Source organism: Neodiprion pinetum, chromosome 7, assembly GCF_021155775.2.
Source record: "Neodiprion pinetum isolate iyNeoPine1 chromosome 7, iyNeoPine1.2, whole genome shotgun sequence".
NCBI lineage: Eukaryota > Metazoa > Arthropoda > Insecta > Hymenoptera > Diprionidae > Neodiprion > Neodiprion pinetum.
Window position 1 is genome coordinate 40,600 of NC_060238.1, and position 9,931 is coordinate 50,530.

The 9,931-nt window shown below is 44.9% G+C and overlaps 2 protein-coding genes across 5 annotated transcripts; one reads left to right on the forward strand and one right to left on the reverse strand.

The window, feature by feature from the left end:
- LOC124223964 (Phosphatidylinositol glycan anchor biosynthesis class N) lies at positions 1–4,699 on the forward strand. Of its 3 annotated transcripts, XM_046636411.2 has the most exons (9): positions 1–272; positions 758–995; positions 1,137–1,357; positions 1,429–1,648; positions 1,907–2,192; positions 2,446–2,890; positions 2,969–3,293; positions 3,495–3,921; positions 4,086–4,699. In XM_046636411.2, exons 2-9 carry the CDS (start codon positions 790–792, stop codon positions 4,494–4,496), a joined length of 2,541 nt encoding a protein of 846 aa, XP_046492367.1. In that variant the 5' UTR covers positions 1–272; positions 758–789; the 3' UTR covers positions 4,497–4,699. The 3 variants fall into 3 exon arrangements, with proteins under 3 accessions (XP_046492367.1, XP_046492368.1, XP_046492369.1); XM_046636412.2 differs by having other exon boundaries at positions 3–995; positions 2,975–3,293; XM_046636413.2 differs by having other exon boundaries at positions 4–995; positions 3,495–3,897.
- On the reverse strand, positions 4,086–9,693 carry Sf3b2 (splicing factor 3B subunit 2). Of its 2 annotated transcripts, XM_046636415.2 has the most exons (5): positions 9,679–9,693; positions 9,175–9,591; positions 8,924–9,108; positions 5,617–8,028; positions 4,086–5,354 (listed from the first exon to the last, which is right to left on the reverse strand). In XM_046636415.2, exons 3-5 carry the CDS (start codon positions 8,945–8,947, stop codon positions 5,286–5,288), a joined length of 2,505 nt encoding a protein of 834 aa, XP_046492371.1. In that variant the 5' UTR covers positions 8,948–9,108; positions 9,175–9,591; positions 9,679–9,693; the 3' UTR covers positions 4,086–5,285. The 2 variants fall into 2 exon arrangements, with proteins under 2 accessions (XP_046492371.1, XP_046492370.1); XM_046636414.2 differs by having other exon boundaries at positions 8,924–9,591.
- Between the last annotated feature and the right edge of the window lie 238 nt (positions 9,694–9,931).

The window sequence follows — 9,931 nt, forward strand, 5'->3', positions numbered from 1 at the left end:
GCGTGCGTATATGAGAAAGTACAATCAGGGGTTTTCTCTCACAACCCATTCGTATGATTGGTTAATCTCTCAGGAAGTCGGAGCGGGCGACGTATACGTGCATGCATATATCGATTGTACACATACGTTACTAGTGACATTCTAATTAATGTTCACATTTTCTATGTGAAAAAACAGCACATTTCGAATTCTTCTTGTGCATTGCGTCGTTTTCAATCGAAGGAAACTGTCAATAACCTATCTTAAACCAGCATAACCTCAAACACGCGTTGGTATGATAATTCACTTTCGGCCCCGATCGGCCCGATGAACCTGACGAGCAAACGAAAATTTGAACTTGTTTCGATTCGATCAGCCAATAAAATCAAATTGATGGAAATAGCCATACCGTAAAAAAAGAGAGGAAAAAATAGGAAACAATTATTGGGTGCTTGCGCACCTGACGTATGCTCTTTAACAGGTTCCTCAGAATTTCACAGTATTGTCAACCCGACGGTCAATTACACAGGATTAGAAAACAAGAGAAGTAGAAATTCATATTTTATAACTTATGCAAACGTGAATTTCATTGTGCCGAAGATACGAGAAGAGCAAAGTCCGAGATAGCAAGGCTGAGATGGATTATTTGAAAGACGTTGACGGGACTCGTACATAAACTTAGAAGCACGAGATTTCACAGAGTTTTGTCACCTAAGGCATGCATGACCTTGAATTCATTAATGAATCATTAATGAATTTTTATATTCAAATGTAATAGAAATCTAGAGAAGACCTTCAGCCAGATTAACTATGGGATATTTATTTTGGATTTGGGGATCTCTTATGCACGTGGCCATCCTTTGGGGCGTTTTGGATGTCAATTTTCATTCCCCCGTGCTGAAAGGTCTACCGCCAATACAATTGCCTTCGGCTCCGCCGGCAAAGAGATTGGTATTATTTGTAGCCGACGGGCTGAGATTCCGTACCTTTATCGAGGACCCACCGCCATACCTGATGTAATTATATTCACAGTTTACCCTTCCTTCTCTGTTCAATTCTTCCACGAGTTTACAGCAACTATTCAGAGATGTGCATGGGTATATTACTAAAGAAAATGGAATACGGTGAAATAAGTAAATAAACAAGAGAAACCACAGTAGGATAATGACTGAACGAGGTACATGGGGAGTTTCGAGGACCAGAATGCCAACAGAATCTCGACCTGGGCACGTGGCGCTCGCTGCTGGTTTGTATGAGGATCCTAGTGCACTCTTTAAGGGTTGGAAAGAGAACCCTGTGGACTTTGATTCTGTGTTTAATCGGAGCCACCAAACATGGGCTTGGGGTAGCCCCGACATCATACCTATGTTTGTCAAAGGTTAGCAGCATATCGGATATATACTAGTTTCTACTCTGACCTGAAACCCTGAAGTTTCTTTTGACCGGCAGGAAGTGGAGATAAAGTGCAGGGGAAAAGCTATCCTGCCAACTGGCAGGATTTTGATGGGAATTCGGAAGGCATAATTCGTTTAGATTCATGGGTATTTAAAGAGGTTTACCAATGGTTAACGGATAACGAACCAGAGACTAAATATTTGGATCGTATCATCTTATTTCTCCATCTTCTTGGTTGTGATACGGCTGGCCATGCAAATAAACCATATTCCAGGTAATGATCCATCCCATCTGAAATAACATGATTCCTTGTATTTAATACGATTACTACATTGGAACTCCATCAATGTGTTAAACGCAATTTATATTATGCAGGATCGTCCTCACATTTGTATTCGTGGAATACTTTTCGAGCTCATGTTTCAGGATCAGTAGAGTACTATAGAGTCATAATCAGAACGATTGTTTATTTGAAACAATATAGTACAGCTGTGCCTCTGTCTGACCTGTGAACCTGCGTGTAATATTTTAGGGAGTATCGTGGATGTGTGACTTATGTCGATCGGGAGATTGAGAGACTTGTTCGGACGGTCGAAGAGCACTATGGTGACAATCGCACGGCGTATGTTTTTACATCTGATCATGGAATGACAGACTGGGGTTCTCACGGAAGCGGTTCTCTGGACGAGACCGAAACCCCTCTAGTTGTCTGGGGTTCCGGTGTAAATTCACTCAAGAAACAAGTAGACGTGGAACAGGCAGACATCGCGCCATTAATATCATCTCTACTAGGAATTCCAATTCCGGTCAACAACGAGGTTGGTCTTTATCTTATTAATATTATGTGCGCGAGGGGAATGAGATATTTTTCATTACCCTTGTGCACTGTTGATGAATTCTTGCGATCTGATGTAAGAAAATCGTGCAAGTGTTGGTAGTTAGAAACTAAAAGAGAAAGTACTTTGAGGACCGATGTTCTTGCGATCTGGTGTACGAAGATCATGCAAGTGGTGCAAGTTAGGTATCAAAAGAGAGAGCACTTTGAGGACCAATGTTCAATTTCTTCCATAGGGTGTTTTACCCATGAAGTATCTGAGAGATGAGAATGCAGCGTATACAGCGGGTGCTTTAATAGCCAATCTCAAACAACTGAAACACCAGGTGAGGGGAAACCGAGTGCTCAGTCACGGATCCGATAGCGAGCCACACCTAAGGGAAACAAGTCTTTCTCAGGGAATTCACCGAGCCGAGTATCTCTTGACAGCTGGCAAGACAATGGAAGCGATAAACGAAGGAAAAGGACTAATGTCGCTTGCCAAGGAATCTCTTGTTTATTTTCGCGAGTATCACAGAGGTCGGCTCATGTTTTATTTGACAATTTCATGGCTGGGATGGATCATGCTGCTCTTTCTCAAAATCACTAACATCTCGCTCGATGAGAATCGCCCAAAATTGGTATTACTCTGGGATGTCCTGTTCGTGTGCACCTCAATCCTTCTCTTTATTGTGCACAGAGGTAAGCGGCCCTAGTTACTTGACTGCCGAATTTTTTACAGCACTTTTGCAGCGGACAAGTTTGTTAAATAATCGAAAGTTTCAGGTACAAGTGGATGGCGTTTGCAAGGGTATGCATTATTGGCACTGCTTTCTTCATGGCTTGCCACTCGAAGTTTCAGCGCTAACCCTTGTCCATCGTTCCGTGGCGGATGGTATTGGATAGGTTGTACGATTTCTCTGACGTCGATTATGTCCTTTGGTTTAACGATGAGGTGGATATTCGGAGCAGCGACTCTGTGTATGTGCGTGATACAGGGTGTTCTCTTCAAGGACGCGGATCGTTTTCTTCCCTGGACAACAATCGTTTTGGCCGCCTTTCCGCTACTACCGACCGTAGGCCCCGACACACAGACACATCTTGTGTAAGAATCTGTCAGACAATTCCCTTTGCTTGATCTTTGTCCTGTCTGATAGTCATAGAAAGATGAGGAAGAATTTTACCTTATCCACTTTGAGCATTAAGTGGTAATGTAATGTTTCAAGTATTACATTACGTACCGACTTATGGTATATGACGCACGTGACCATGTGTCACGAAAGTAATGCAAGTATTTCTTCAACAGCTTGCTGGCCTTGGTTATTGGAGGAATGACAGTGATTACCGCCGACGATCGTCACATGAATATTTCTCTGAAGGCCGTGGAAGGTGTAAGACTTACAACAACAGCCTTAATATCTTCGGGACTCGTGGATGGTCGAAGCCTCTTGTCCTGGCTAATATTAATCTCTACGCCGTTGTGCATATGCGCTTATCCGGTTGAAGTCAAGGGTAGAATATTTGGAGTAAGTTTGGCATTTTTACCAACCCTTGCCTTACTCTCCGTATCGTATGAGCCACTCTTCCTTATCGCGTTGACGGGTCATCTTCTTTGTTGGCCTATGACTACTGACAAACGTTGTAAAATGTGGGGATTCAAGAAGAAGGAAACCATCAGCGTGAAAGACTTTTTGGTGGCTGGATTTTTTGTATCCTTTTACCTGCTGTATGAGGTGCGAGTAAAATTTAAAGTTGCTTCAAGCTTTGTACACATCATTGGTAATCTTATATTCAGCTCAAGCACTATCTGCACCTATCAGATTGTGCATGCAAGATATGTCGGAACCTTAGATACTCTTTTTTCTTACATGTTATGTTATTATTCATTCGGACTCAGATGCTGTACGTGCTACTGGGGTTCTTTGGTACTGGAAACATAGCAAGCATTAGTTCGTTCGACCCAACATGGACAAGACATTTTCTTACAGTATTCTCGCCATTCACCATGTGTACTCTGATCGTCCTGAAGACCAGCATTCCACTATTGGTTGTTGGGTGTGGTATCAGGACCCTTGCACCGTCGAACCTTTTCATGACGACAATCCTCCTTGCCGATTGTCTAACACTGCAAGTCATGCATACGGTTACACCCCGAGGTAGCTGGATGGACATTGGTAGTGCGATTAGCAGATTTGTAATCGCAATGACGTTACCTTGTCTGATGCTACTTCTTTATCATATTTCGCGTCTCCTGGTGACGTACAGTGTGTGGAAAATCGACCATTCTCAGATTAAGCAACATGTATAGGATTCATAATGTCATGTTACAGTACAGTATGCAGTACATACAAGTGCACCAACCAAAGTATTATTGTATTGATAATATAATATTAGAGATACGTATTTCAGTACAACCTGCGTTATTTTTTAGCTAGTTTTAAATTACGCACAAGCTCGAACCACATCGGTCTTAAACCCCTGCACTGTTGTTGTTGCATGAAATTCAGTAATTCTTCGTGGTGAAAAAGGGGATTTTACACAACTGTATAAAATTACGTATGATGTATGTATGTACTACCGGCCGGAGTAGTGTCGCGCACAGGTGTGTGAGACTGTGAATCGGGAGGAATTGAGTTCAAATCCCCAGCACGACTATGAGGACCTGCGCGAAAACTCTTAACAATTGTCAGTCGGGGGCTGAGTCAGCAAGCTGAGGTTTGAACTCGGCCCAGCTACATCTGGGTAAGGTATTCTGCAGTTTTCCTTGTTTTTTATGCATTCGCGCGGATTTCTATTGAACATCCTAAGCCAGGCTGCAGGCGCCCAATCACTTTCACAAATCTATTGCCTCTCTTGCCCTGCACAAGCCGAATGGCGTACAGGGACATACCGGGTGTATGCATACAGTTTTGGCCAATTATAATGTAGCCCACGTAATGGTGGGCAAAGTGATATAAATGATCACATTCATTTTATAATTCAGATAGAGTTCGTATATAATGTGAAAGTATTGAATCACTTGAATGACATACATACGGTAGACACATGAACAATTTTGGAATATGATTAGGGGATACGTTGACGAGACAGGTTTCAATTAGAATTTGAATTCCTTGTACTTCTTGGATGCTTTGGTCTCCTGATTCTGCTGACGTTTTCTCTTGCTCTGCAACAATAACGTATTAGGTGTGAGCTTTGAGTCACTTGAAAGTAACGTATGCACCGCGACTGAGCATACCTGGCGATTATCTTTAAAAGGGTACGCTTATTTGTGTTGGTTACACAACACGTGCAATTGGCTTATAACTGGAAGGACAGCACTGGCAACGCAAATTATCGTAATAGATCGAATAGATAATCTCCCGGTACAGTAAAATGACAATAATTTGTGATTTACAATAATTTCTACTAAAAATTCAGAATATCACCTTTTGCCTTTGTACATGATCTTGAAGCATATCGGACAAGTCCTCGCGTCGCAGGTGAGCCTGGCGCGATCTCATTGTCTCTTCGTAACGTGAAGCCATTGCCTCTGAATCAAGGTCCAGCTCGCTTGGATCAAGCGCCAATTCAACAGCTGCGTCCCTGTCACCTTTACCTTCGGCAGATGTACTACCGCCGACACCCGCTGTTCCTAGACCACCTCCGCCGGCACCCGATGCGCTTGTTCCAACGGCCCCAGATCTACGAGCAGCTGCGATGACGGAGGGGGGTGCCTGACCTCCGACTGCACCAGTCATATCGTACACATGGGTACTTCCCATCATGCTTGCCCCAAGTCCCTCTGCGCGACGCTCCTGCAAAACTTGGTATAGCGCAGGCGTGTCCCCGCCCTCCATTTCGCTCTCAATCTTCTTCTTTCTGAGCTCAATGGTTTCGGGTGTTTCTAACCCCGCCGGAATTGACGCAATACCGCTCGGTGTGACTAAGCCTTCGGCACCGGGTGTAACCAAGCCACTTGCATCTCCGGCATCGCCCTCTTTTCCTTCAATCCCGTCACCCTCATTACCCTCCTCGGCGTCGTCCTCGTCTTCGTCCTCACCCGACGACTCTGATTCCGGCTCACCCCACATACCGCGATCAACTTCTTCGTCCATCGCATCGACCCCTGGCGCCCTGGCAACACCGAATACGTCTCCGTACAACGGGCGGCCCGTCTCGTCGACGGGTGGCTTACCCCATCCGCCAGCGTGATAACCGAATGCGCATCCCTCGGGTATAGGCGCGTTCAGACCAGGAATCTTGAGGTTTGGATAACTCGGCGGAGGGCCATAACGTTGCATAGCGATCAACCAAGGTGGCGGTACCTTATGACAGTTCGGACCAACCGGCATTCCCAGAGCTGTTCGTAACTCGTCGGATAATTCACCGGGCTTCTTTTCCTTCAGTCTCGTTTCGAATTCCTTACCTTCGTAGTAGAGATCGCCGTGTATAGTCATACGGGGCTTTGTCTGCCACTTGAAAAATGCGTCATGAAGTTTCTGGTAGTCAATGTCTATTTTGCCAAGTTTCGGCCTTGCCCGTTCTCGCATTTTCGCCTTTAAGGTGCGTGTGTCATCCCGTTCCTGAAGGCTCGCTCGCATTTCCGTAATACCGGTACGCTTGATAAAATCAGGCAAATCGAAAGGAGGCTTTTCGATGCCTCGTTTACCCTGTAGGTACTTGCGCTTGAAGCACCAGTGTCTTGGCACAGGTACCGTATTTCGATGAGCTTTCAGCTGCACCAAAAGTTTGGGGTCCCGCGCTGTGACGTCGTGCATCTCTACAACATCTGGACGCCCGACGAGTTGCTTCAGTTCAGCCACACTCAGGCGCGTTAGCCTCTTCAGTTTGCGTTTAGAAAGACGCGGTGTGCCTCCTTCTCCGGTGCCCTGGCCTCCACCCTGCTGATTATGCTGATTCTGCTGGGATGGGTCGTCGTCAAAGTCGTCAATAGGCGGGATTTTGCTAAGTGGACCCGCTGCCAATGTGTTTGTCAAGGGTGGATACTGGCCAATGGGTTCAATCTTATCACTTGTTGCATTTTGGCCTATGCCCGTGCCACCGCGAACTTCAGGTTCCGTCAGCTTGAACGCGTCAAAAACTCTGGCAAATTGACGATACATTGGTTCCAAGTCATTGATACTCGGGATCTCTTGGATGTACTCAATCTGCGGGTCGTCAATGTTCCTGACCTTGACATCAGGCGTCCTGGTCTCGTTTACATCCTCATTCTTCTCATCGCTGCTCTTCTTCTTCCGTTTCTTTTTCTTTTTGCGGTTCTTGGTTCCCCTCACATCCTGTCGAACCCGTGGTGCGTCTGGTTCCGGAAGTAAGTCCTCCAAGAGAATCGAGTCTGGTAGTAAGTTGTCGCGTAAGTCAGAAGCTGGGTTAGATGGATGCGATGTTTGAAACATTGCATGGCCGTGAGCGCTGTTATCGTGGTCGTCGTTCAGATCACCGCCCAGCTCCTTGGCTCTCTCAGTTTTCAATGCAAGCGCCTGTTCCAAAGCAACAGGAAGCTTGGTCGTGCTCACTATGTCGGATACACCATTTCTTCCTTCTTTGCAGAGGTCCTCATTGTCGCCATCACGCACCTCTTCGGCCTTATTACCATGCTCCTCTGGAGTTCCAGAGAGCTGCATCTCGATCGGAGGTGCAATCTTTAAATTGAGAAGACTGGGCAACGGTGCTTGTGGTATTTCAACGGCAACCGACGGCATTCCCATGGTAGTCAATTTCGGTATAGTCGGGTGTGAATGATGGACAGAAGACGGAACGCTTGCTAGCTGTTTCTGAATCTCTTGCTGTTCCATTTGCCTTAACTGACGAGGATCCAGTATTATTTGCTGTCCCTGTGCCTGAAATATATAGTTTCACTCTTGATTTAATGTCTCACAAACACAAAACCAGGAATTTTGTACAAAAAAAAAGACAAAGTACACAAGTAGATAAACCGATTTTAATATCATGTAAATTATACTTCTGTGGCTGATCTTTTGCCAATTAACCCTAATCAAGATTGAGTGGTAACGAGAAAGTCTTCAACATTGAAGTCAAAAGACAAGGTGGAAAGACCTCGAACAGAAGCCCTCTGAAAGTGCGAGAGCGGGGAAGAAAGAAGAAGCACAGTGCAGGGACATAACATGTCGTTGCGGAGCGCTGAAACTGGTTTCTTAACCAATCTATGATTGAACTCATAACTGTAGGCTTTAGTCACTGGTTTGGCCTAGCTACTAGCAGCAGTTTCAAGTCAGTCTAGATTTACGGAAATGCAGTATGTTGAAACAGTCAGTGTCTACATCTCTTCACGAGGTGCGAACCAAGGTATAGGATAACAAGTAGAATGCTACGTCTCTTCCGTTGATTGAAGATTGCTAAATACAGCCAGTCACAGGTATTGATTTGGAGCAAGCAAACAGTAACCTTGGGCACAGAGGTAATGCCATTACTAGCCTACATTTATTGTCTCACTTAGGGGTTTTACAATATTGATCAAGCTATTATCGACAGGAAATTTCTATACCCAACCTTCCCTCGAAAACTCTCACTTAGTCGCACCGAGCATCAAAATCCGATTTATCTGGCTGGCTATATCAGCAACCTTCGGTCAACGGTAGATAATACGTTATTATTGACAGACTTGACAATAGAATTTTTCACCACTTCATATAAAGACATTACGACATTACTGTAAGAAGCGATGTATGGTGGATGGAAAGTTATTATTGAGTTAATTTCATAAGTATTACTAACCTCATTCCCAAGTGCTCCATCCATTTTATACGTGTATGTGTACCCTTAAACGTACTATGTACACCTCTGCCCGCAGCAAAGTCGCCACCTACATTCGTCGATCCTCTCTGCTTCTGAATTACGGTCAGTTTCGCAGTATTTCTCGTAAAATTCAACCAAAAATTCAGCGCAAAACCAGTCCTATCCTAGTAAAGTAACACCAACTATTCACGCTGTCATTTGTATGCCTACCACTCCTAACCTCTACATACGAAATCCTATGCCTTCTTCGTTCTTCTTCTTCTTCTTTCCTGAACGGCTATTCGCCAGTCCGATGACATGTGCCAATGCCTTCCTCGTTTGCCGAATAATCTTCAAAAAATTGCCTCATCTACACCTCTGCACTGATTACGATGTAAGCCAATTCTTGAAGTCGTGCTGTAGCGTCGGTAACACTGCTGCTGACACAAGGGCACGTTACACGGAGGGTTGCAGAGATGAATTCGTCATGTTAGGCGTTGACTGATGATATATTGCTCAGTCAACGTGTTGGGTGTCCAAAGCTTCTAGATCGCAACGACTCTGGTGGTCATAACAGGGACTGAATAAATCTTCCTTCACCAAAGACTACACACCCCCCACTCCAAAAAAGTGCCGGAGTTTCCAGACCTGCGTCTACAGATCATGATCTAAACAGACAAATGAAGCCGAATAGCACAAATTTAAATCTACCCCGTTCCGTTCATTCATCTGGGATTCCGGCGATCCGTACGTACCTACGTGAGACGGCACCATGACTGCATCTAGCTGTGCTTACATTCTGCGATCGGATCTAGTAACTAAATTCTAGAATTATCGGGGAGTGGCTAACGACGTCACATACGCATACGGTCCAATCTGCGGGCTCACGAGGCACCAATCAAATCACAAGATTACACTCACCTTGTGACAAACTGGTCGCAACAGTTAAGTTAAAACCGCTGCGCCGCCCTACCGGGCTGAAACCGTAGCTTTGAGATTGCTCAAAAC

Bases quoted from the DNA above. Each gene is read 5' to 3' on its own strand.
- LOC124223964 (XM_046636411.2), top strand. From the start codon at position 790: ATGGGATATTTATTTTGGATTTGGGGATCTCTTATGCACGTGGCCATC. The intron at 1,358-1,428 runs GTTAGCAGCATA...TTTGACCGGCAG, and splicing joins CATACCTATGTTTGTCAAAG to GAAGTGGAGATAAAGTGCAG. The intron at 1,649-1,906 runs GTAATGATCCAT...GTAATATTTTAG, and splicing joins GCAAATAAACCATATTCCAG to GGAGTATCGTGGATGTGTGA.
- Sf3b2 (XM_046636415.2), bottom strand. From the start codon at position 8,947: ATGGATGGAGCACTTGGGAATGAG. The intron at 8,029-8,923 runs GTTAGTAATACT...TATATATTTCAG, and splicing joins ATGGAGCACTTGGGAATGAG to GCACAGGGACAGCAAATAAT. The intron at 5,355-5,616 runs GTGATATTCTGA...TTATTGTTGCAG, and splicing joins ATCATGTACAAAGGCAAAAG to AGCAAGAGAAAACGTCAGCA.